Source organism: Triturus cristatus, chromosome 2_2 (assembly GCF_964204655.1).
Source record: "Triturus cristatus chromosome 2_2, aTriCri1.1, whole genome shotgun sequence".
Lineage (NCBI taxonomy): Eukaryota > Metazoa > Chordata > Amphibia > Caudata > Salamandridae > Triturus > Triturus cristatus.
In genome coordinates, this window is record NC_140582.1 from 997325582 (window position 1) to 997353436 (window position 27855).

At 43.8% G+C, this 27855-nt stretch overlaps 1 protein-coding gene across 3 annotated transcripts in view; it reads right to left on the minus strand.

Annotated features, from left to right (window-relative positions):
* Positions 1 to 557: 557 nt before the first annotated feature.
* The window catches only part of LYAR (Ly1 antibody reactive), a 92603-nt gene continuing 65305 nt past the window's right edge, over positions 558 to 27855 (minus strand). For all 3 annotated transcript variants that reach the window (XM_085642429.1, XM_085642427.1, XM_085642428.1), the window contains exons 7-9: positions 25984 to 26043; positions 20462 to 20547; positions 558 to 1407 (exon numbers count right to left, since the gene is read on the minus strand). In XM_085642429.1, the coding sequence (XP_085498555.1) occupies positions 1273 to 1407; positions 20462 to 20547; positions 25984 to 26043 (281 nt within the window). In that variant the 3' untranslated portion in view covers positions 558 to 1272. The remainder of the gene's footprint in view (positions 1408 to 20461; positions 20548 to 25983; positions 26044 to 27855) is intronic.

Consider the following 27855-nt stretch of genomic DNA (forward strand, 5'->3'; position numbering starts at 1 on the left):
AAGTGTATGGCTTTGAGGAGGTGAGGTAGGAACTTCGATCTGACCTGCGCTCAGGTTTACCAGATGCTTATAAAAAGAAGCATGTCCTTCTACATACCAAGGACAGACATAGCTAGCTAGAAGAGGGGAGTTGGGAAGCAAGCATACAAGTACATACCCTGAAATGACACAAGTGGCTGTGGTGTAGGAGGTGAAGACTAATCAGATGGCAAAACACAATGGGGTCAGAAATCAAGTTTCTGCATCGCACTGTAAGGCTTTGTTAACAAACACACCCACAGTGTTCAAAACTGAAGTATAAAACTTAGCATTCATTCTAAAATGAATGTATATGGAGACAGACTGTGGATATGGTGTGACATGGATCTCGGGTGAAAAAGGAAAGGCAACAAAAATAAAGCAGAAGCAACACCAAAAAGTTAAAATGTTCCTCTGTCGAGCTTCCCATACAATTTTTAAAATCTGAATTCTCATGGCCTTGCGTTATTAAGTCTATTAGAAAAATGCAGTTAGTTTGGAGTACATAGTGATCCAACATTAAAGTAAAACAAGACGACTTTTATAAACAAACATTTTTTATTTGAGGATTGTTTTTCAATCAAATGGTAAAATGGCAACATAATATCGAACAACTTCGATTTGCATAGAACGCAGGATATGGGACACACCTTTTCCATTCAGAAGACAAATCGCACCTATATTCTCACCACAAACAACCTCCAGTTAAGATAAAAAAATAATCTTTGTTTATGCATCAATGGCCAACGAGCTATCTAGTTTGTCTACTACGAAAGCAGGAATGATGCAAGGTTTCAGAAACACTTCACTAGTATCTTTCTGCTCACATTTAAAACACTGAAGTGTGTTATACTAGCACTTTCATGGTTTGCCACATGCAGATTAACCAGTAACCTGACTGAAGTTCGGTGGTCAAAAGCACATGAGGTCAAAGATAAAATCTCCACATGCTACTAGTATTGTACAAAGTATAAAAATTATGTATTTAGTCACTGAGATAAGAACTCGGATTACTAAAACAATGAGAAGACAAGACTGATGAGTTTAGGATGGACTGTGGCTTCTAACAATTTTAATTGCAAACTTTTTTAGCAAATACAGAATTTTAATTAAAAATGTCAAAGTCTCAAAAAATCAGATACCCGTGCAAATTCACGTGCCTGCCTTCTACACAATAGAGTAAACTCAGCACTCGAGCACAGAGTAGATTTCAGGACCAGGTTCTAGTAGTACTTTAGCATTTCTTTAACATTTCTATCGTACAAGCTTTACTTTCTCTTTCAAAATCTTGAATTTAGGATTGCAATTGATTTTCTTTTTGAATGTAACTAGGACATCTTCTCTAGATTTATAATGTTCAGAAACAACAGAATAATACTGGGCCAACACCTGGAAACAAAAAGAGTGAGAATATTATTCAGCATCACTCATCTGCCTTTTTGAAGCTCTCAATTTAAAGCTCTTGGTACAAATCTGGCTCTTTATTTCAAGAATTTTCCAAATCAGAAGTCCACACTCGCACTTAAACTACAGTTAATACAACAAAAGAACATTGGTAAAGAAAATAGGAAGCAATTGCAGATACGAAAAAATAATGATAATAAAATAATAACCACCCCTCATTAAAATGCTTGTGTTTAGCTCTGTTCGGGTCAGTTGTTCCTCTTAAACAATGCACGCAGGCTTCATTCAAATAGGAAGTGCAAATCACACACAAACACACACACTTGCCCGCCCCACATCTTTGTGGCAGCACAAGTACTGTTGGTTCTTCAACACCTACAGTAACAGTAAGGTGCCTAATGAAAGCGCACTAGCACTTTAAGGAAGAGGACCGAGCATGTATAGCATCACTAATAGCAAGCCATCATGGTAAAATGCACCACTTACTTTTCTTTGCCTACACGATGAAAGGTATACGAACGTTGTGCCAGAGAAAACAGGAGGGTGGGGGAGGTAGGGTTGTATAACTGAAACTGATTACTATTAAAATTCCTACTTTCCATATGCTTACACTGCAGCACCATCTGTCAGACATGGGATGATATCCAAGTACGTTAACGAGATGAGGAAGCTACGGTATTCAGTTCTTCAGGCTAGCCTTGGTGGGGATGTGTGCAGTCAAAGCAGCTGTTTTGTAGATGATGTCAAGAGAAGGAAAATGCTACTTACCAGTATTCATCTGTTCTTGGCATGTAGAGCTGCAGATCCACACACTATGCATAGATCGCCATCTGGTGTTGGGCCCGGATGTTTGCACTTGTTTTTGTCTTGGAAAAGTCTTTGTAAGTCACGAGATAGGTGACTCCTCCTTAAGACGATAGTGCGCATGGGCATCTGCTCCATCTTCAGATTGTTTTTCGCCAGCAGGGAAATGATGGAGTTTTGTGAGAAACAGATAAGATTCCCATGTATGCTGTATCTAAATAAGAGAGTAGTGGAACAGCTAAAGGTAGCCGGGGAGGCGGGTGAGCGTGTGTGGATTTGCAGCTCTACATGCCAAGAACAGATGCATACTGGTAAGTAGCATTTTCCGTTCGAGGCATATGAGTTGCAGATCACACACTATGCATAGATTGTATAGCAGTACCCATCCCTAGCTGCGGCCACCAGTATCTGCTGCAGTAGATTGAAATATTGTTTTCAGTACAGCCTGGCCCACACTAGCTTGCTGTTTTGTTTGCACATCTACACAATAGTGCTTTGTGAATGAGTGCGGTGTAGACCATGTAGCTGCTTTGCAGATGTCATCTAAGGGAATGTTTCCTAAAAATGCCATTGAAGCCCTTATCTTTCGGGTACAGTAGGCTTTAGGGGGAACTGATAATGTACGTTTTGCTTTGTGATAGCAAATCTGTATGCATTTGACAATCGACCTTGCTATCCCAGATTTTGATATGGGATGCCTTTATGTGGTGGTGAGAAGGACATGAAAAGTTGTTTTATTCTTTCAATGTAATAAAGCAGTGCTCTTTTTACATCTAAAGTGTGAAGAGCTCTTTCTGCGACTGTGGTTGCGAGAAGAATACTGGCAACTCCACAGACTGGTTGATGTGGAAGGGAGAAATAACCTTAGGGAGGAATTTTGGATTGGTTTTGAGAACCACTTTGTTATGATGGAGTTGTAAAAAAGGTTCTTGAATAGCGAGTGCCTGTAGCTGACTGACTCTTCTAAGTGAAGTAATGGCCACTAGGAATGCGACTTTCCAGATTAGAAATTGTAGCTCGCAGTTGTGCAGAGGTTCAAAAGGCGGGCCTATTAGTCTTGTGAGAACTATGTTTTGAATTCCACACAGGTGAGGGTGGTACCCTGGGGGGAATTATTATTTTGAGGCCTTCCATAAATGCTTTGATGGCAGGTACCCTGAATAGCGACAAGTGTTGTCTATTTTGTATGTAGGCTGCTATGGCAGCGAGGTGTAACCTAATTGATGTGTATGCTAAGTTACACCTTTGGAGATGTAGTAGATAACCTATGATGTGTTGAATAGACACATCTAGAGGATTGATGGTGTTATTGTGACAATATATGACAAATCGTTTCCACTTGGCTGCATAGCAGGCTCTAGTGGTGGGGCGTCTAGCTTCCTTGATAATGTTCATACAGTCAGGGGGGAGGTTAAGGTAACCAAATTCTAAGACCTCAGGAGTCAGATCGCTAGGTTGAGCTGTGCTGGGTCCGGGAGTCTGATCTCTCCACGGTTCTGGGTTAAGAGGCGTGGGGAGAGGTGTAGTTTTTGTTGCGGGAATACGGATAGTTCCAGTAATGTGGTGTACCACGGTTGTCTGGCCCATGTTGGAGCAACTAGGATGAGAGTGAGTGAGTGTTGCTGTAGTTTGCGCACCACCAGTGGAATGAGTGGAAGAGGCGGAAAAGCGTACGCAATTCTGCCTGACCAATTCATCCATATCGCATTTCCTTTGGAGAATGGGTGTGGATATCTGCCGGCGAAGCTTGGGCATTTGGCGTTTTCGTGTGTGGCGAAGAGATCTATCTCTGGTTGCCCCCACATGTGTCAGTCAGTCAGTCAAAACCACTTTATTCGATTATTAAAAATCATAAAAGTATGCTATACAGATACAAAGATATAAAAGACAAATGATAACAAATATACATAAAAATATACAATTTCATTTATAAGGATAAAATTCAGGAATTACCATAACCATTTAGATAATCAATACAGATTCAGGAGTCAACTATTAGAGGGGATCAACATCATGGACAATTCCTTAGTCTGACCCTCCTCTCTCTGACAGCTGCTACTAAAAAACTGGCAACACAGAACATAATTAATGGAGACTAACAAGTTTAAAAAACATAGAGCTGGCTTACACTGGCTAAAATTCATACTTTTTAAGAGAGGAATATTAAACCTTTTCCTGGCATGTTTAAAAAATGTGCAGAAAAACAAGAAGTGCGTGATGTCTTGAGGGGAGAAGTCGTCGCACTTGCAAGGTGCAACGTCTTCTAATCTTCTCCAACCCTCCACGTCCCAGAGAACCATATGTAATTGGTTGAACCATAATTTGGTTAACAACCATCTGTGGAAAGAGTTAAAGACTATTGTTAGATAGGGTGGGATCCCCGAAGACGGAGTTAGCAAAACATGCGCCCTGACCGATGGTTTACAGATTTCGAAACCCTCTCGCTCTGCCTCTTTTAGTTTCTTGAAGTTAGATTTTACCCACTCTAGATCTGCCTTACATAGGGATTGGGGGTTAGAGAAAATATCTGGTCTCCCCACGTATGCAGCTAGTGTCTCAATGTTAGACAGCCACTGGATTTTATTTCTATAATCTAAATTTAGGCAATCCTTTAGGATTTTATGGTTGAGCGAGAGGTTCGGATTTAGCCATTATCCATAATAATAATGGTGCTAATTTAATGATGTCTGTTATATAACCAATCCCAAGTTCCAAGTGAACTGAATAGGAAGCTGTAGATTGTGGGAGGCCAAGAAGAGAGCGCAAAAATTTGTTTTCCTCCGTCTGAATCACATCATGCTTAATATAGCCCCAGATTGATGCCCCACACCTAACAATAGAAATAGTTTTGGCCTTGTAAATGGTTAAAATTGCCTCTACTGGTTTCCCACCCAGTCTTTTTGCGAATCCCAATACTGCCCCACCAGAGTTTCTCGTGGAGTTTACTTTTAATAAAAGCTGGGGGGGACCAGGAACTATTGTCATCGAAGACTACTCCTAAGTAGGTGAATACTCTCACACGTGAGATTTCTTCTCCCCCACAAAAAAAGGGCTTAACCTTATTTTTTGCCCGGCCCAATGACATCACGTGAGATTTGTTGTTATTAACTACCAGGTCCAGGTTTTTCATGAACTCCCCAAACGAGTCCAACAGTTTCTGCAGGGCCAAGGGGGTCCTGGCCAGGAGAACAGCATCGTCCGCGTATAGGAGGACCGGAATCGGGGTACTTCCCATACGCGGAATATCCGGCGTTGCTAACACCAGGCTATGTTCCAGGGCGTTAATATATAATGTAAATAGCATAGGGGCTAAAATACATCCCTGTCTCACCCCTCTGCTAGATTTAAAACTGGACGTACATTTCCCCTCAGCCGTCATCCTAATGGAGGCGTTTAGGTCTTTATGGAGCTCAGCTAAAAAGTACACGAGCGACCTATCAAGCCCCAATTCCAGCAGCATTGTCCACAGCTTAGACCTATTAACAAGGTCAAAAGCTGTGGACAAGTCCATAAAACCCAAATAAATTGAGCCACTAGCCGCCTTGGTATACTTGGCTGTAATTAGGAGAAGGTTCAGGCATTGATCCTCTGTACTCCGCCCAGCTCTAAAGCCGTATTGGGCGTCTGACAGAATGTTATTGTTTGAGGCCCACCCCGTTATCCTAGCTAGAATAACTTTCCCCAAGATCTTTATAGAGGAATCCAGCAAGGATATTGGCCTGTAACATCTCGGGTCTGCCCTTTGACCTTTCTTAAAGATCGGAATAATAACCGACCGAGACCATGATTTTGGAAAACCAACGCAAGCCGCGTTATTAAAGACATTAGTCAATATATTGCCCCAAAACAAAGGATTGGCCTTGTACATATCGGTTGGCACTCCGTCTGGTCCAGGGGCCTTCTTTCCAGCTGAGTCTTCAATTGCCTTAATGACCTCTCCTATATGAAACCTAACTGGCGTAGAGGTGGGTACCAGGTCTTGACCCGTAAAAGGTTCTATATCGAGGTGACTACCATATATAGCTTCGAAGTGGCTCAACCAATCCTCCTCTGCAATATTAGTTTCCAACACATTGTTCTTAATGTTAGAAAATAAGGGCGTATTAATAATTGACCAAAATTTTGCACTATCCTTTAAGGTAGCTTTGTCCATAAGATCCGCCCAGGCATTATGTTTAATTTCTTTTTTCCTATCCTCCAGTATTTTCTTGTGATCTCTTCTAAGCTGAGACACCAGAGTTTTATTCCTCGGGCGTGCCTGAAGAGCTTTTTTAAGGCAACTGTAGGATTTGGTACATTTATGATCAAACCAGCCATTGGCTGGACTATTAATTGCAGAACTATAGTTACGAGTTAATTCGTTTGCCACTTTAAGACAAATGGATTCGAACGAGGAGATAACTTGCTTCCCCAATGCTTGTTGATCTCCACAAATTTCTAAATCCGTAGCCGCCTCAGTAGTAATAATATTAAAAAACTCCTCTGGAATTATCTTACTCCAGTTTAACCTCCTTCCCTGGTCTTTTGTCCTCACTTCAACAACCATCAAGGAGGGTATGGATGTATTTAAAAAAGAGAAACCATCAAACAATTCGATTGTCACAGGGTTATGGTCGCTAAAAGTTGACTGTATAGCGTTATAAAATACTACATAATTTAAAAGGCAAGGAGAAAGAAAAATGTAGTCAATTATTGTGTTACTATCTCTACCTATAAATGTTGGAACCCGTGTCCTTTGGTCAGAGAAGCATGGTTCATACAATTCATTTTCAGATAAAAGTTTCTCCAGTGCTTCCCCTTTTTTTGAATGCTCAAAGTGTTGTGGGGTAATATATTCTGGCCCATCAATATCAGTTAACAAACAATCATGACTACATAAGTGCACATTAAAATCACCTAACAAGATAAAATGACAAAAAGTGGTTTGCTTTTGAACATAACTTTTCAAAAAATCTGACAACCAAGTCAAATGAAAATTCGGCGAATCCCCTTGTTGAGAATTATAACAATTTACTAACAATAATTTCATACTGTTAGCAAATTTAAATTCCAGAACAAGGAAATTATTCGATATACAAGGTATCCTAGTAGCTGACCCTCTTACATTCACCGATACCAAAACCATTAAACCCCCTATAGCCCTCCCGGACGATGATTTTTTTGCAGGGACAAAATGGGACGTAAAGCCGTCCAACCAAAAGTCACAGTCAATTTCCCAGGTCTCTTGAAAAACCATGATATCATAGTCCCTCAAGAAATTTAACCAGGAGGGATTATCTCTCTTAGAACGCATGCCCGCCACATTCCATGTTAACATCTTAAGGTTAGCCCCCTTTGAGTTCCTATTTGACAATGGTCTACAATTGTTACCAGCAGGATTCGTGGGTACTTGAACATTTTCCTGAGGCTCCGAACCGGCGCAAGGCTTATCCCTAGAGCCCTCGGTAGCCTCTCGTCAATCACACAAATCCAAGGAAGAAAATACCTCAAAGCGATTTCGAGTAGGGACAGTGGGCCCAAAGTTAAAAAAATTATCATTTACTGGGCCCTGGTCAGGAAATGGCATTGGTGTGGACAATGGTCTATAAGTTCTCAAGTTTAAGCTATGTGAGGGAACACTGGGGGGAAGATTATAAAAGAAACCAAGAGGACGCGCCTTGATGCTGTTTACATCTTGTGCCAATGAAGCAGCCCTCAATATGACTGTAGCCACGTGCTGTGGGTGTCTAAAGTTAACTATTATACAATCACCAACACAGGATTTTTTCGAAGGCCCAATCCAACTCACTCGTCTAGTGCTTAGGATTTCATTATCAAGATTTAACGGAAATCCACACTTTCTGTGCAACCAGGATACCGTTTTAGATTTGAGGGAGTCATGAGATTCCTTGTGCATAGGAGTTGATTGACTATCCTGGGAGGGTACATTAGTTAAGATCACAGCGTAAGGGGAACATGCCGGGGGTAGATTTATAAACCTATTTTTCTTTGTCTCCTGGCTGTTCAATGACGCAACCAACCCCGTGGAGGCCAATGTGGCAGTTCTTTGTGCAAAGGTGGGCTCTGATAGAACTGGCACAGAGGTAATGGCAGGCTGGTGGGGATGATGCAGGTTAGCTACACTGGCTACATTCTCCTGCCCAACTACTCCTGTCGATTTGATGTTACTATCTAACGATTTTAGATGTTTAGAAAGCAAGCCTCCCAGCTTCTTGACTTCTTCGGCCATAGTGTCTAATTTCCGTACTAGGGGTTGCACTAACTGGTTTAACTTAGCATCAATTATATCCTCCATGGAGCGTAATAATACGGACAATTGATCCGGGTGTTTTAAGCTGTTGCCCACATTACTGTCTGCATAAAAATTCGAGGTCTCATCTAGATTAGCCTGTACAGATTCGCTAATCTCAACCCTTTTTCTGGGCTTCTCTCCCCCCCCTTTTATTATGCTGCTTTCTGCAGTTCCTCACTGGCCTAGCATCAGGGATGACTTCATCACAACTTTCCCCCGGAATAAATGTATTACAGGCCGGCAGATCCTTATGAACCTGAGCTGTGACCAATAAGGCAGCTGGAGTAGCCTGCTCACTGCTGCCAAGGTCTGGCGGGCTCACTAAAGGAGTATGGGGAACAATGGGGCTCGGTAGGGGACTGTCCATTCCCAGAGAGGCCCTACGATCGCTATTTATTTTGTTAACCTTTTTCACCAGGTAGTTGTCAAGAGGGCCTGACCCCAAGGTACATGGATCCTTCGATCCTGTAGGCATTGTGGAGGTTAGTTGAAATATTATATGTTAACAGCAATAAAATACAATATACCTCACAAACACCAACAGGGCAGTATAGGGTAATAATGATTTACCTACAACGTAGAACACTTCTAATGCCAGATAAATCCGAACAAAGTACTAAGGGGATGGCCCAGCCCAGCCACGGCCAGTCCCGGACTGTCACAGACTGTCCCGCCCTTGTCCCGGGCTTCTGCCGGCGCCGACCCGAGCGCGGACCCGCGATGCGGGGGCACAGCAGGAACTTATGCGCCTCCAGGCACGAAACGAAGTCCGGCGTGTTCCGGGTCCGCCGCTAGGGCAGTAGGGAGTTGGAGTCCGGGGCCGGTGAATGAAAACAGGCTGCCAAGAACCATGCGAAGACCAGCGACGCTGTAGGCACAGCCCCACCACAGGTAAGTTAAGCTCAGGCACTCCGGGCCAGCAGAGGTCCTCCCGCTCTGTCAGGGGCACAGCAGGAACTTATGCGCCTCCAGGCGCGAAACGAAGTCCGGCGTGTTCCGGGTCCGCCGCTAGGGCAGTAGGGAGTTGGAGTCCGGGGCCGGTGAATGAAAACAGGCTGCCAAGAACCATGCGAAGACCAGCGACGCTGTAGGCACAGCCCCACCACAGGTAAGTTAAGCTCAGGCACTCCGGGCCAGCAGACGTCCTCCCGCTCTGTCAGGGGCACAGCAGGAACTTATGCGCCTCCAGGCGCGAAACGAAGTCCGGCATGTTCCGGGTCCGCCGCTAGGGCAGTAGGGAGTTGGAGTCCGGGGCCGGTGAATGAAAACAGGCTGCCAAGAACCATGCGAAGACCAGCGACGCTGTAGGCACAGCCCCACCACAGGTAAGTTAAGCTCAGGCACTCCGGGCCAGCAGAGGTCCTCCCCACATGTGGAAAAATGGTTGAAGAACTTGTGGATGAAGTTCCCACTCATGAATCTGTTGCGACTGATGACTTAACAGATCGGCTATGCTGTTCTGTACTCCTGGGACATGGGCTAGGAGAAAAATGTTCTGAGGAATAGCCCATCTCCAGATGCTTTGCGCTAGTTGAGAGAGCTGTAGGGAGTGTGTCCCGCCTTGTTTTTGTATGTAGTACATGGCAGTCATGTTGTCGGTGCGGACTAGGACAGCTTTGCCTGATATTTGTTTCTGGAATGCCTTCAGGGCTAGGAAGATGGCTAGTAACTCCAGGTGATTGATGTGGAGTAACTTATGTTGAGGGGTTCACCTGCCCTGCATGGTGTGATGTAACAGATGAGCTCCCGAGCCGGAGAGCGATGCGTCCGCTGTTAGCACAACTTGTGGAACCGGCTCGATGAACCATCGCCCTTTGGAAAGGTTTTTGGTGTTCCACCACTGCAGAGAGCGGTGTGTGCGACCATCCACCAACACCAGATTTGTCAGCTGACCTTGAGCCTGGTTCCACTGACATGCAAGACATTCCTGCAGGGGACGCATCTGGAGTCTTGCGTGAGGTACTATGAATATGCCTATCAATTGCATGAACACTCGAGCTGAAAGAGAGTGTTGCGGCTGAAACTTTGATATGAGGCTTTGTATGCTTGCTATCCTGGCTGGGTTGGATATGCAAGTGCTTTTGAGGTGTTTATTGTGGCACCGAGGTACTGTTGTATGTGGGACAGTTGTAGGTGAGACTTTGCGTGGTTTATCTTAAACCCTAAGTCGTGGAGTAGTTGGATTGTGGCGTGAGTGTGATGTGCACAGTGATGATATGAGCTGGCTTTTATTAGCCAGTCGTCTAGGTAGGGGAAGACATGAATCTGTTGTCTTCGCAGGTGAGCTGCAACTACTGCTTGACACTTGGTGAAAACCCTGGGTGCTGTGGTGACCCCGAACGGGAGAACCGTGAATTGGTAGTGCTGACTGTCCACTACAAACCGGAGATATTTCCTGTGGGAGGTGTGAATGGGAATATGACAGTAGGCGTCCTTGAGGTCTAAAGTGGCAAGGAAATCGCCCTGTGTGAGAAGAGGATGGACTTGTTGAAGGGTGACCTTGTGAAAGTGGTCTGATTGTATGTATAGGTTTAGGTGTCTGAGGTCCAGGATGGGTCTCAGAGAGCCATCCTTCTTTGGAATGAGGAAATACAGAGAGTAAACCCCTGTGTTTTGCTGATACAGGGGAACTTGTTCTATTGCCTGTTTTTGCTGGAAGGCGATTACCTCCTGCTTTAATAGTGCTAATGTTCTGTTGACATTGGACGTTGTCTGGGTGGTATGTTTGGGGGGGGGGGGTGGGGGGGAGAGAGGGGTAGAGGTGAGTTCCAGACAATAACCTGATTGAACTATTTGTCTCACCCACCTGTCGGTAGTGATGTTGTTCCAGACAGGTAGGAACTGTAGTAATCTTCCCCCGACCGGAGTGGGATGGTCCGGGGGGGTGGAGGGAAGTCATTGGGTAGGGGTGGAGGCGGATCGACTGTTGTTGGTTTTGCCTCTACCTTTGTTATTGTTGCCTCTATAGCCTCCTCTTTGGTAACCTTTGGTGAATGTGGTTTGGGCGGGAGCCTTATAAGACGTGGAGGGGTTGTCAGAGCAATAGCCTCTGAAGGTGCCTCTGTAAGAGGAGCGACGAAAAGAACGTCTGGGAGCTTGCGATTGCAAAGCTCCCATTGATTTGGTTGTGTCAGTGTCTTTCTTCATCTTTTCGACAGATGAATCCACAGCAGGACCAAAGAGGTGTTTTTGGTCAAATGGCTGGTTAAGGATGGAAGTTTGCACCTCTGGCTTATACCCTGAAATGCGAAGCCATGCATGCCTACGTAACAGGACACTTGTGTTGATGGCTCTTGAGGCGGTGTCTGTGACATCAAGAGCACACCGAATGGAGGTGTTGGTGATGAGCTTACCCACCTGTATGAGGTCGTTGGCCTTACTTTTATAATTGTCAGGGAGGTGTTGCAATAGGCTTTCTAATTCATCATAGTGTGCCCTATCGTATCTGGCCAACAGTGCCTGAGTGCTATGCACCATATATTAGCTGCTTGTGATGCTGTACGCTTGCCAGAGGCGTCTAAGAGCTTTGATTCTTTGTCGGGTGGTGGTGCGTCCCCCGATGTTTGTGAATTGGCCCTTTTTCTGGCAGTGGAGACCACTAGGGAATCCAATGGTATTTGTCCCCTGATGTATATAGGGTCTGCTGGGGCAGATTTATACTTTTTCTCAATCCTGGGGTTAATAACCCTTGCCCTAACAGGGTCTTTGAACACCTCTGGGGCGTGTCTAATGACTCCCTTTAACATAGAAAGAATAGAAGTGAATTGGGCTGTATCAAATGTGTCCATTAGGAAATCTTCCTCCACAGGGTCGGTATGTAAATCCACCCAGTGGTATTATGAAGCCTTATGAATGAGTTGGTTGAAACCCATGGTGTCCTCGGGAGGGGAAGATCTAGAGGGATAGATGTCCTCTTGTTGTATATTGGGGACGTCTGGTGTATTATAATTGTCCCATGGGTCTGGGGTTGAAGGCGGACTAGGATCTGGGTCATCGATGTGGTAGTAGGCACAGTGGAGGAAGAGGATTTGTTTTTCGGTGCTGGGGTCTTGGTGTCGGCCTCGACGGCAGGCTGACTCTATCCCGGGTGCCTGAAGGCTTAGTTGTAGACTTCTTTGCCGGGCCCGGAGGTGGGGCGTGAAAAGTAGTGTCCCGGTGAGCACCTAGGCCCGAAGGAGAAGGTGTCACTGAAGCCTTTTTGGGGGTTTTAGGGAGGGGGTCGGGGTCGACGTCAGTACTTACGACCCGCTGCTCAGGAGTGATGTCTTCGACGTCGGAGTCATCTTCGGAGTCATTGCCGAAGCGTTGTTTGGCCCACTTCTTCTCTGGACACATAGATGCCCTCGTGGAAGATGTCGTCGGGAATGGATGATGATGAGCGAGCCATGGTTCGTCGAGCTCAATGGTCCCGAATAGTCTTTTTGGAGCGGAAGGAGGCACAAGCTGGACAGTCTCTGGCCTCGTGCTCCGGTGAAAGACACAGGTTACACACCTCATGTAGATCCGTGTGTGAAAACTTCGACCCACAACGAGGACACTTTTTAAATGGAGTCCTTTACATGAGCCACGTGCTGTGGCCTAGGTAGGCCTGAAGACCTTCGTTGACGACCGGAACCAAAGATTTCGAAGTTGAAGATGCGATCGAAAACAATACTGGAGAAAGGTGAAGGATTGCGCGTCGAAAGTTGTAATGTTCACGGTACCGAACTGGAGCATGCGAAACACATCCAAGCCCGATGGTGTGGAAAAAACAATCTGAAGGTGGAGCAGATGACCATGCGCACTATCGTCCAAAGGAGGAGTCACCTATCTTGTGACTTCCAAAGACTTTTCCAAGATAAAAACAAGTGCAAACATCTGGGCCCAACACCAGATGGCGATCTATGCATAGTTTTTGATCTGCAGCTCATATGCCTCGAACAAATACTTTTGTAAAACCACAGTGGCTATGACATGGCCTCATAGTAAGTTCCTGAAGGTAGAAGACATCCCTGAATGAATTGGCGCAATAGTGCAAATAGTACAATCCTTTCTGGCAGACACCAGTGCTATGCCAATCTTCTCCATTCTTCTCCGGTCTTTCTGTGAATACCGCTAGTGTTGCCAGTGAAGCTGTGAAAGTTGAAGGAGTTAGCTAGTATTAGATTTTGCAAGTGCTTAATACACACTTAAAAGTAAGGAGGACATGCAAGAACCTTGAGCTACACAACTTTGCACTCTTTATGGATTTACACTGTTTGAACATTCCAAATCCTTGTACACGTGTATGATGGAAATGAAAAAAAAACACAGTAGTGTGCTGCTCACCCCCGACACTCCCACCACCTCTCAATCTCTCAATAGAGGTAGAGTAGCTGAGAGAGTTAAAATCAATAGACTGATGCAGAAGCAGAAGAAGTGCTATACCCAGCATCCAAAGATGTTAGCACATCAATGAGGCAAGTTTCAATGCCTCATTTAGGAGTACTACACTTGCCAATCCAAGGAGGTTAGCCGAGATGAAATTGTTTCCTTAATCATCTGAAGTCTACAAATGCTAGCGAAAACAGTTGTGCTATAACTGCACAATTTTCTAGACTCCAGTTCTGTCTGATCACCTATTCATTCTGCTTTTGGTCCACTACATGGGACACAAACATCTCCTTTAGTTTTCTAGGATGATAAGCTACGATATATAATGATGCATCCTTCTGGGGGCTTTGACACAGTAGACCAAGGTATTCATTTGCCGTGTTTGTCCAACATGATGGGGGCCTCAGATGAGACGATCAAATGGATTCTAACATAACATGTGTATTTGTAAAGCGCACGTTCACCCGTAGGCATCTTGGCGCTGAATAACTGATGTCTATTGTTACTCAACTCAATGGTACTCATTTTATCGTCCTCAGAAGGGTGAAAGGTTAAGTGGACCTGCCGGGATTTGAATCTGGGACCATGAGGTCAAAGACAGACCCCTATAATGGAGACAGTCCACTAAGCCACCAGACACGGCAATTTAGATTGTTTCGAAAGAACTGGGGGCGTCGGGTAACACAGTTTTGTATGCTGTGGAGTACCACAGGGGAAGCTTTGTGCCGCATGGTCTTCGACATTTATTGAAGCCCTCTATTTGACTGCACTAGTTTGCCAAGTCGTAATCAAATCGCTAGCCAGATCTATCATTTAATGTAAAGAATTTCCAAAACACTTTCACAATGTTGTAACTCTTGAATATTTTGCATGTTAATTACTTTCATTGCTTGTATATGGTTCATTTCTATAGTTACATCTATATGCATTTTCTGCACTAGATTAGGACGTTGATTTGAACAAGGTCTTGAATATATATGGTGTGGATTCTTGTGTGTGTTTCAGTCCACTAACAAACATATAATACTGTAAGTCTAACAGGACTGATTGTTTCCCAGAACACACCAACCTTATGCAATGCGCAGGTGGTTCGTGCACTTCAGCCCTAGTCCTATCTTGAATTGGTAAGCTGGTTGCAAGCCTTGGCTTTAGCCAGAGTCTCTAGGGGACATAAAACTGGGCCATATTTGCACAAGTTGCACAAAAAAAATATCAATAGATTTCCGTACACCATTTGAAGAGGTTATGGGAATATGTCAGCTATCACTAAAAATGAAAGCTTCACAAACACCAGAGGGGCTACAAGATTCTGCCTTGAGGAACTAAGCCTGCTATGGAGCTGGAAGGGCCTGCCCTGGAGCCTGAAGAGCCCTCATCCTGGAGACACAAGAGCCTGCAGTCAACTTCTGGTGACCAACACAATGACATCCACTTCACCTGAAGGTCATGAAGTGCTGGGACAGTTAAAGGGCTGTGCTTTTGTTCACAAGCTTGGCCTTCTCAATTCTTCATTTGCCCTTCTTCTGCCGTTTTCAATATGGCTAGTGGTGGTGGACGGGGAGTGTGGTTGCCTGTAACCAAACTTTGCTTACAAACTGTATAGTAAATCCAAAGTACTCTGAGGGCATTCATACTTGCATGCATACATATAATAATATATATACCCCCCCCTTACCCCATACCTCCTAAACCTGGACTGCTCACTTTTGCTATCCACAGAGTCAATTGACTAAAGGGAACAAAAGTACCCACACAAGATACCCCTCAATAAATACTGGTTGCCCCAAGACTTCATGAAATGTCCTAGCAATGTCATGTACTTTATTAAGATAGAGGGGATTCTATTATTCCATAATACCAGGAAAACATGAGTCACTTATTTTTGGAGGTGAGCAGGAAGAGAGAGACAACATAATCCCAGCAGTTTTTTGTCTTGGGGAAAATCCACCCTTACCGACATAAGGTAAAGATTGGGCTGCCAGTTAAGAGGCTATTTAAGTATTTGGGTTTAGAAGGCATTGGTGTGAGAACTGCATGCTCATTTCTTATATAAAGAATGACATGGTAGCAGGAATGTAATGATGACACTATAGCGATGATTAGGAGAGAGGTGGGAGAGGAGTGAAGCAATCCAGGGTCCAATTAGCTTCATCAATTGTCTTTATTACATTCCACCAATTCTTCAATTGGTAGAATGTAATAACATTCCTATGTCTATAGGAATATATAAATACTTGTGATAAATCACTAAGTATTTGCCTTGGGACTAAAATGAAACCTGGTTAGCTGCTCTGTGTAATGCAATGCACAGTGTGCTTTGCCTTGCTTGAGGGGTAATCCAGAGTGAAACAATGGAACCTAAAATTCACAAAGGTTGTCCGTACAAGACTTGTGGTTATGAAAACGCAATGCTTTGGCTTTAAACATGTAAATACCAAACATATGGTTCTAATTAAGCAACACAAATTCAGAATAGATGCTTTTTAGATACTAAACATCTCTTACGTTTCTAAAACAAATATCAAGGACGACAGTCAAGTAAAGAACCGAAACTGCTGCTCAGAAATAGTGCCTCAATGTACGATGTCCTGTTTCCTCTGTGGGAACTGCTTTTTAAGAAGACGGAAATGGAGGCCATGGAATAACAGGAACAAGAGGAGTACAGTGTTTAGAAATAATGAACCTCCGCACCAAAAGACTATTGGTTATGGGCCCTTTACAAATGCCCTCAACCATCAAGTCAACAGTGTTTTGGTTGGCATGTTTCTGGACCAAAGAGTTGATTCCCGTGCAAGTGAATGACCTGACGTCTCTCACCAACTTCAGAACTAGCAGACTCACAAACAAGGTGTCAGTGTCTGCTAGAGCTGAAGCGAAGTGACCGACTCTGGCACCAAAGCTGGCCTGGGAGTGAGTGGAGGTAAGAACGAGTAAATCTAAGCGAGAATCCTCTACCAAGTGCCACAGCTTAATGCAGTCAGCAGCACAATGTCCCATAAAGTGAAGTGTCTGACGGACAGAAAGGTGTCAAGAATCATAACCAGACTAAACAGAGGAGAAGGTATAATTCTCCTGAGATTTGCACTCTGGGTAGTCCCACTGCTGGACTGTGGCCTGTGTCTTCACTAAACAGACACCCAAGCACTGGGATCACCAGCTTTCTGCGGCACTAAACATCATTGCTTTAACCTGCCACAGGGTGCCCCAAGGGAAAGGCAAGGCAAGCAACACACCAATAAATGAGGATTATACGTTTCTTTGGGAAGAGATACTGACATTATGATGTGAGGAAAGGAAAGTGGTCACTAAGCCCTTGGACAGCCCTCTCAGGACATTTCCCAGGTACTTCAAGCATTGAGGAACCTATGGCATTTATCTAGCGTCAGCTTCATCAAGTGTCAGTAAACATTTGAAAGCTAGGCAGGAAAAGGTCGTTAATCAAAGCTGAAGTGTGTCAACAGAAAATTACATAAGGATGTGAGCACAAAAGCTACTTAAATGTTTTAATCATGTGCAGTGAACACTAAATAATCCAAGAGCAGAAAGGGATACAAATAGCCAGTCTCATTATTTGGGTGAATACCTGCAGAGCTATTACAGATATTTATACAGAGATATACCTTGAGCCCTGACATTAGAGTAAGGAAAATGTACCAACAAGAGATGCTGGAAAGGCTTAATTGGGTCCAGGAATGCCAACAGTGGTACTACTCAATCAAGTGGTGCTGTCAATTTTAGTGAGTAAACTAATTTGGTCTCTATATTACACTGAAGAGGCACAATCCAAGAGGCAGGTGTAGGGAAGTGCCCCTTTCTGCATGGTTGCGCCCCACTTTTTAATGCTGATGTACTTGACTGAGTGTACCCTGGGTTCATGCCAACCAGGAACCCAAGGCCTGTGTTCTTTCCCAAACTGTACTGTTGCACAACCCAATTGGCAACTCTCTGGCTACATGTAAGTCCCTTGTAAAAGGTACCAAGGGCACTGTGACCAAGGAAGACCTCTAAGGGCTGCAGCACTTATTGTGCCACCCTTAGAGGCCCTGTACCTTTGCACCCACACACTGCCATTGCAGACTCCGTGTTTTGGTGCAGAACAAAGTGAATAGTCGACATGGCACACATCCCTTTGTGCCATGCCCACAACACACTGCTCTGGCATAGGTAAGTCACCCCTCTAGCTGTGTGCACTATACCAGTGGCGAGGGTACAGGTGCATGAGCCTTGTACCCCTACAATGTCTAAGTCAATTCTTAGACATTGTAAGTGCAGTAATGCCATTAAGTATATATGGTACTGAGAGCTTGTCACTACGAACTCCACAGCACCATCCATAATGGCTTTACTGAAAACTGGGAAGTTTGGCATCAAACTTCGTAGCACATTAAACCCACACTGATGCCAGTGTGGGATTTAATGAAAAATGCACTCAGAGGGCATCTTAGAGATGCCCCCTGATAAACAACCTAATCCTAGTGTCCAGGCTGAGTGGCTGCTTTCAGCTGCCACCACCATACATGTTTCTAGACCCCTGGGTCAAGAGCCTGCCGCTCTCGGGGTCCTGAAACAAAGCACATCCTAGGATGAGGTGCCAAGCCTCCTACCCCAGGATGATCAGGGTCAACGAAGGGGAAGCTTCAAAGGCTTGCCGCCTCTGTGAGCTACCCCAGCCATTTGCTCCTCCCAGCAACTGGTTCCCACCGGTTCTGAGCCCCCACTTTGGGCAGGAGAATCAGCAGAAAAACCAAGTTAGAGGTGTGCCCACCTTTGCCAACCCCACCCCTCAGGTGGGGGAGGCGAGGTGAAGCACAACTCTCACTCCCCACAATCTTGCAGATGGAGGGACCCAGCCAACCAGAGTGAGGCTTATGCTCCCCTCCCACTGGAGGGTGGCAACCAGAGTGAGGCTTATGCTCCCCTCCCACTGGAGGGTGGCATAATAGGGGATGTACCCATCCCAAGGAAGGGACACATTGGTCCCAACCTGTACCTACCTGAAATGCCCCTAAATCTTGCCTACTCAGACAAGAAGAAACCAGAAGAGGAAGAGCTGTGCTGAAGAAGGAGAGGACACCAACTGACTTGGCCCAGCCCTACCGGCCTGTCCTGACCTCGTCCTAGTACAGCAAAAACCTTGCCTTCCCAAACCCGTGTGCACCTGATTTGCTCACCCACAGACTCTGGATCTGGCCAAATACCAGATCTGCACCACTTTGCATTCCGACGCCCACGGCCCGAGTTCGAGTGGCACAACACCACAAGGAGGTCTACTCGGCGATCCTGACCGGGGGTCTGTGATCCCTAACCTGCCTCAAGTCTCCAACCAACGCCTGCAGCATGCGACTGGAGCCGGTAAGAAAAAGCAGACGCAAAAAGACCCCCCTGCACCTGACGTCCGACGGCCTTGGGTGGCCCAACCGAGGGTGTCCTGGCATCCCCAGGTATCCCAACTTACCTTTCCAACCAGTGGTCTCCTCCAGAAGATCTACATCCCGAGCCTGCAGTGTTTGTTGCAACCGGAGAATCCCCATTGAAATCAACAGGGCACCCAACGCCAAAACAGCACCCTGCACCCGGCCGTCCCAGTGCCGCTGTGGATGCACCTTCTGTGCTAAACCGTATTCCATTTTGCCCTGAGACTAACACCAGGAGCTTTGCTCCCACAACCTTGTGGCCTGCTCATGAGCAGCCACCAACCGGACGTCCCCTATCCCCCATTAGTTAACATTGGGCCTCAGCACCGGCCGCCCTAGTGCCGCTTATGGTGCATCCTTGATCCTGGGGGAACCCTGGTTCTAACCTCAGAAACCCAACTATAACCAAGTACTTACCTGTAAACTGAGAACTTCATTTCTTCCCATAGGATTGCCTTGACTGCTTTTCTTTGAAAAATCTTTTTTGTGGAGTTGGTTTGTATGAAATCTTGAAAAACTGCAAAATGTACAAAAACTGAATTACTTACCTTTTCTCTACGAAATGTCCCAGTGTGATATCTAGGCATATCACACTGAGAAGAAAAACTAAAAAAGTAAACTGAGAAGTTTATGTACAAACTAATCTCAAAAGTAACTGTAAAGTAATTTTGACTGTGTACCTACCTGTAAACAAAACCAAATGCATTTAACTGTATTCCAATTGCATTCTGCATTATATCTGCAAAAGTATTATTTCACTTATCTGCACCAACCCTGGCTTGGTTCTAGAAATAAAATATCTAAATTATATTTTTTATACAAACAAATTGGTCTGAGTTCAGTGTGTGACAATTTCTTGCTTGAGTGTGTACAATAGATGTTTAATACTACCCTCTGATAAAGCCTTACTGCTCGCCCACACTACAACAAATAGAGAGTAAGATTATCTACTTTTATCTCTACCTACCTTTGGGGTTCCACTGCACTCTGTGCACACTATACCTTACTTTGGTATAGTATATACAGAGCCGGCTTCCTACAACAGGGCCTCCAGAACCCTTGCAGATTTATCTTTTTTCTGAGCATTTTATATCAACAGAGCAACAACAGCCAACATCAAACAACCAGACCAGCTCCAGTTTCAAATATCATTGAAAATAGCACAAGAGAACCATACCTTTTTTCGTAGTTTTTTAATACTCATTTCATTATCTGGAGCTTCTTTTAATACAGCTTTGATGGTTCCTTTCCAGTTAAATTTCACTGAAATACAAAAGTACAAGATACAATACTGTTATAACATTTCAGTGCAAAAATAAAGCTTTTTGGAAGTTGAATGGAGAGGCATCCCAAAACAATTGCATTTTTAAGGAGTAGCATTACTGCCCAGATATAGTAAACATGTAAAGTAACATATTAAAACACAAATATCTATATTTTGGGGAACTACTGATGTGGGAACTGTTAAAATTGACCTTAAACTAAGAATATAAGGGACCCTCCAAATCCAACTTATCCTAGAAGGTTCACTTATCAGCATCACCTTACTGTATTGCACACATGATTTGTCCAGTACTTCAGAGTCATTCAAAGGGGCACAGATCTGTAAATAGATCAATTTGGAGTAGGCTGTGATGAATCCCTCCCTTATCAGAACTATACATGTTCTTATAGCCAGACGCAGTAAACCCATGTCTAAAGAAACAGTAGCTTCACAACAACATACACTTACGTTAACTATACATTTTTTTTAATACAGCACTAAAGCCCAGAGTCATGAAAATACTTTTGCATGTCTTGTAACATTTAGTAGTATCATGTCTGAATTAGAATTGTCAGAATAACAGTTTTACAATGCATTTTAAGGTGGTTTACTTTGGTTCTATTCAGCTGCTTACTTTGGTTCTATTCACATTGTAAAGGAAATTGTTAAACGCAGTTGGAGTAAGGTAGAAGGAACAATTGATTAGTTGTGTTTTGGGCTCTGCGTGGTTTATTGTCTTCAATTTAAAGGTTTCTCCATCGTTTGTTGAGATTTATTTGTGTTTGGATTGGGCTGAGGGTTTACATACTGAGTTCTGTGGGCACAGTTAATCATGAGTCTTGAGTATACATTTTTCCCAAAATATTCTCTTCTGGACATTGTTCTCAGGTTCTTTAAAGACATTAGTTAACCATATGCGGTATGTAATGGTTCTTCTCAGGATACAGTGAGTGCGGCACAAAGAGCTGATTTCACATCAGGGTTTTGGAGTACAACATCCATCTGAATATAGCTTCTCACCTGCTCTAGGCCTGAATGCCCTTTTAATAGGTTTGGGGAAATCCACATTCTCACTCTGCTAGACGAGAGCGTAGCTAGAGAACAAATAACCGATCAATCATCCAGATCCTGTGAACGGAGCTCAGAAAACAGTTACACCCTCAAGTGCAATCCTCGGCTTAAAGGCCAGAATCGCAAAAAACCCAATCAGCTTTCGTTATGCAGGTAAGCGAAAAAAAAGGGCTGACCTATGGTTCGCCATGGCATTATAGAGTTCTGTACTTCCATATATTCCATGCATAGTGACACGTGGGTGCAAGTTAAACTAGGTAATGGAGAATATGTATCAAGGAAGATTCCAACAAGCACAGGGGTTAAACAACGCTGTGTGCTAGCCCCAACATGTTTTAATTTATTTATGGGAGAGCTATCAACTCTGCTGAACGAAAGCAACTTGCACGCACCCAAGCTAGGTGGTACCCAGCGGTCCAATCTTTTATACGCGGACGACCTGGTACTCAGTAGCAGTACCCCGGTAGGCTTACAGCGGCTGTTGGAAATAACGTCACGATATTCTGCAACAAATATGCTTAGCATTAACCAAGAGAAAACCAAAGTCATGTGCATTAACACCCATAAAAAGAGAATAACAAATAACAGGTTCATGGCATCAAGGAAGCTGGACATAGTTCGTGAATACAGATATTTGGAGGTCATTATAGACAAGGGCAATTTCAAGCCACAATGCGATGCCATATAAAAAAAAGAGAGGTCTAATGACTGCAGTAGCTTTAAGAAACCTAAAAAACAAGATCATTGGTCCAAGCCTCCTTCCTCTTATTAAGGTGATCTAAGCAAAACTAATTCCAGCCATTACTTATGGCAGTGAAGCTATAAGAGGGAGGGACGCTGCTACAGTTAATGGCACCGTCGCAGGAGCACTGCGCATGATCTTTGGCTTGCCAAGTTACACATCTCCCGCACAGATGAGACTTAAATTTGAGTTCCCTAGAGAAGAGCTGGCACGCAAAGGATCATATATAAAAAGCTGGCACAAAATAAGCAGGGGAGAACCGAAAACGCTAAATGCTCTCCTGTGGAAGGAGCTACAAACCAAAGAAACTTGCCCTACAAGGCTTTATTTGGAGACTGCCATCAACCAGCTGGGGCTACGACAGCTTTGGGAACTCCGAGGGGCCCCGGCAGGCTTAAAAAAAGTAGTAAACAAGACTGTCAGGAAAGAATCACTCTGGCAGGATAAAGCGTCCCAGGTAGAGCGTGCACATGGCTGGCTTACGGTACAATCCTACAATAAACCCTTGCCCCAAGGATACCTCCAGACTGGCTTCTCAAAAAAATAAAGAGAAATTTTTGAAATTGCGCCTAGGGCTGCTGCCCTTGGCAAATCATCTACCCCCTTGGCTAAGGGCTCAGACACCAGCAAAGTGTTGTCTTTGGGGTGAAGGTGAAGAAAACATAGTGCATCTGATAACTATTTGTAGGGAACTACTACAAGAACGACGGGCCCTTCTGAGACCGTTCTTCAACAGAAAACGGATACAGTCTTGCAGTCAAGCGGTGCTGGCATTCTTTTGCAGAGACGACATCCAACTGATCTGCCGGATGGTAAAATTACTAGCAGCCGCCGAAGCTCGCCTCAAAATACAAAAAGAACTTCAAGGAGATAGGAGTATGGATGCAGGGGAGAACATACCTTCATGACCCACACGGAGAAAAGCTCCTGAATGCCCCAGCGCAGAAACAGGAAGTACAGCGTCGGCAATTGGAGCTTTTTGATCCAAGACACTTCCATCTGAAGGGACAACGGCCGCAACCTTATAATTACTCTGTTTTAATGAATGTTTCTTGGTATCACATGTTTCAAACTTTTGATGGACCGAAATAAGGCTAGTCTAAGATCATACAGTGGGTTATCTCATGCCGCCCCCTTGTACCAAAGGTTCTAATAACTAGCAGGGCTGAAAGGGAGACCCTGCAAGTTTAATTCACTCTGGGGGGGGGGGGGGGGGGTCTAACCCTTGCTGCCCTGTAACAACTGTCTATGCCCTTCATCGTAATAAGTCCTACTCACCTCTTAGTCCTCGCCAGGCTTTTTCTGGCAAGGAGCTCTGTTTCTAGAAATATCCGTAATTTAAGTACATTTTGCATTTCGAGCTAAGCTCCAAGTGCCAATCCTTGATGCATTGCACCCCCCCATCAATGATAATTTTGGAATTAAGTACTCTCTATCCCTTAGCCCACGCCGGGCCGAGATTGTCAAGATGACTAACCCCAGAAATATATGTAAATCAAGCATCCAAGCACAAACTTAAATGATGCTCTGACATTTTTGTCTAATATATCTGCAAGGCAACCTTGCATATATAGATCTGGCTAACTGCTCTTAAGACCAGTATAATCCCATATGGGCATTTGAGTAATGAAACCGTTCCAACTGCCCCCTGGTTGCCTTACTAAGGCTCTTAATAATCAGCACGCAGGGCACTTTATTCCCCTCCCAACATCCCCTGCAGTAGAAAAGGCTCTGATATGGGAATTTTTGGGCTAGCCTTCACGTATTCTTGAGGCTTATAAATAATTAACCGCATGTTTTATAGTTTTTATCTTGTATTCTGAGCAAATAGTCTTTTAGCGTTCAACTATTAATGTAATTTGTTGTCCTCTCTATTTTTTTTTCGCTTGAAACTATGTAAAACGTAGACTGTTTGTAATGGTTTTAATTAACTGCACAATCATTTTTACCTTACCGTACATATATAATAGTTATGGCCCACGAAAATACGAAAACCATAACACACAGAGACCAGCGACAAAATGTAACCTATACAGATTATGTTCACATAAGACATCTGCTATAAGAGTTGTTCAGCACTGTACAGCCAAAAAAACTGAACATCGCCAAATAAATAGGCATGGAATAACTGAAGAGATCTGTCACACATTACTGAACAATTTGTTGGACTTTAATATAGTCCATACACTGCAGGACCTAAATATCCGACTGCTTCTTTACATCTCTCAAAGACACTTGGATATGGTATGATACTCAAAAAGCCCATCCAAACAGATCCCACCACTTCTCTCTCCCTTCAACCAACCATACCAGCTCAGGCTCACAACTATACACAAAATCTCAGATTGGACAAGTAACCCAGTGCAGTAACCAGCTAAGCCGACTAAAGCAAATTAAATATCATAAAAACGATAACGGAACATCGATGGTCATCGCGCATGACATGGAAACACTTCCCACATAGGATCAAAACTTAAACAACATCCTTCCAAACACATACGCTACACGTGTAGCTTGCTACTCATGTGGGCAAGCACTTCAGTGCCTGACATAGGGGCAGTAAAATCACAAGTCAATAACTTGCAATTTAATGGCTGCGAAATAAACAATTTTGATTTATATGGAACTGTTCAATAGGGTTTGTCGTTTGAGGCAAATAGTTTTTTCTACCTAATGCAAAACAAACACCCATTTACTGTGCTTGCTTTACGTTCCCACACCTCAAAATTAAGAGTATTGTGAGTTTATCTGCCAATAATGACAAACCTTAGTGCCAGTCTTCATCACTCGAAAAGAATCCTGCTACAATTGTCAATACGCTCAAAAGTGATGGTTGAACACACATGAATTAATATAAAACAGTAGTAATTACTCTCAGTACAAAGATCTGAATCCATTAATTCTTATAGGTTGTCTGTAACATTAAAGATGGGGCCTAATCAAATTAAGTCTTCACCCCATGCATAAAACATGATGGTGCAGGCAGAACTGCTTTGTAATCCTCTTCTGACATGGAACATAAACAACTACAGGCATGGTTCAACCTTGCTGATCTTATATGCCTTCCCATTCAGAGGTAACATGGTCTAACAATTCAGGCCCAAACAGGGACTTCTATTTATGTGAACTACTCTACAGGGTAAGGATAACGTAACAAAAGCAAGCTCTAGAATAGACAAAGGTTTAGTGGCTAAGACATATTTAATTTTCAGACTGGCACCAATCCACGTGCATTTTGAATACCCCATCCCAGTTTCTTTGGACGCGAAAATACATTGTGCAGTCAATATAAAAATGTAGTGTTATGGGCAATAATTAAACAGCCATTGGTGAACATGGAATAAAACTCTTCTTTAGTTTTCAATTAACAATTTAATTAGTATTCACATCTGAATAGTTCCTTGACTGAGAATAACATCTCTAGTATGTACAAATAATAATCTTTGACAGACAGAAAAACAAGAAATGGGATAGCATTAATCTGGGTGTCCCTATTCCCAACATCTTCATGCCAATGCACACACCAAGATTTATAATGTGGATGGGGGCTGGGGGTGTTTTTGTTACTGAAAGCTGAACAATAGGGTTAAAGTAAGTAACCTTGTCAAATGGATGACAGTACCTTTCCCTGTGCTCTCATCTGCATCTTCGTTCTCCTCCACTTCAGCACTGAGGCCATTTTCTTAACAAAACAAAAAGAAATTGGTGAAGACAAATGCTTTTACTAAAAGGCTCATTTTTAGGTCTCGCCTGTGGTGAAACATGTGCTCCTATCACAAACGCTTTCGAATGCAATAGATATTGTCTGCTAGAAGGAGCTTGGGGCGTGCCCACTGCATACCTTTCGTGTGCTTCACTGCCACTCTCAGTGCTGCCTCCTAATTGGCAGGGCATGCCGGTTTTACTTCCTCTTATTTAGTTTGCAGCATGGAACAAGTACTGATTGCTTCATCCAGATTAAGATCCTTCTGCTGCTGTTACGGAGGTACTCTATTTCTTTCTAGCTAGAATTCGTCCCTACTGCTTCTACTCTCCCTTCCCCAACCCTGTTATCCAGGTTACTTCTTTCCTCCCACACCTGCTGTCCATGTTGCCTGTTCCCTCTGACTCCCTACCCTCCTGTTGTCCGTGTGCCTCTGCCCTGCACCCCATTCTCCTGCTTTCAGTGTTGCCTCTTACCTCCCATCTTCACCCTCCCGTTGTCGGTGTTGCTACCCCTACACAGGCCATAGGAAAGAAGCACTATGACCAGCCAGCACTCAGCGCCTCATTGTGCTTTTTCTAATCTTCCCATTCTCGCATCATACCGCTTTCTATTTTATACCCTTTTAGTTATGCAGCACAGCAGCCACACCACTCTACAACATGGAGAAAAGACATTGGCAGACCCAATAGCTCTCACATGGGCGATACTTATTTGCTTTGCCAATGCTTGTTTATGTTGAGTGCTTCAATAATGGAGGCTTTAAACAAAACATATATAGCAGTGCAATAAGGCAGCAAATCGATTTGTACTTTATCAACATGAAAACCCATTCAAGGTGCCTTATAAATGCCATCGAGTATCTCAAAGTATGTTGTCAAAGCCTTTTACATAAGTTCCCGGGCAAAAAGTGGGAGGGAGTGGTATCTATTCAGGGTGCTGTAATCTGTTACTGGTGTTCTAGGGCCTCAGGTTTGATAGCACTCACATGATTTTGTAAATCCGGCTGTCAGAAGTTAAGTAGGCCACACAATGAAAGCTTACTCCAGAAAGTGGTACTGGATTTTGAAATGAAATATGACTATTTAAACATGCTCAATTAGCTCAAATTCGATCAGAGTTATATCTTACTAAAAGTGGCTGTTTACAAAAAATCAGTCAGAATCATTAAATTAACATAATCTCCTACCGATATAAGATTTTTTTAAAAATTGGAAAATTGCTTAGAAGGACTGCTGAGGAGAACAGTCTGGGATGTCTCTTTGAAAGCCAGTTTTTAGATGATGTAGGACAACAGGAATGCTTCAGTCTTTTTAAACTTAGCACGAAAGATGCAGGCAAATTCCACAAATTTCATGTTCCTGTCACCTAGGTTGGGAACGGATGTGAGATTTGTGGCTTCCTTGCCTTCTCAAACCTTTGAGTTTCAGTACTCCTATAATGTCTTTGTATAAAGCTCCCAAACAGTGGATGTAATGCTGCCTGTCAAGCATTGAAACTGCATCTTGGACCTCCAAGATAGTTGGGAACCTTGCACTTATCCACAAAGCAGACATCTCATTAGTTGTGGTCTCATTAGCCATGGTCTCGGATATCAATAAGCAACTTCTCAGCTTTTGAGAAGCATTCCATTAGCACAAGAGATCTAGTTATGGTGAACAGCATGATTATACAGAAGCCCCTTAAAAGCAGTCAGAAACATGCTGCAGATACTTTTGAATCAGACAGTTAATAACCACATGAACAGGAAGTCTTTGAACCAACTCCTAAAGCAGATTATTGTCTCCCAAC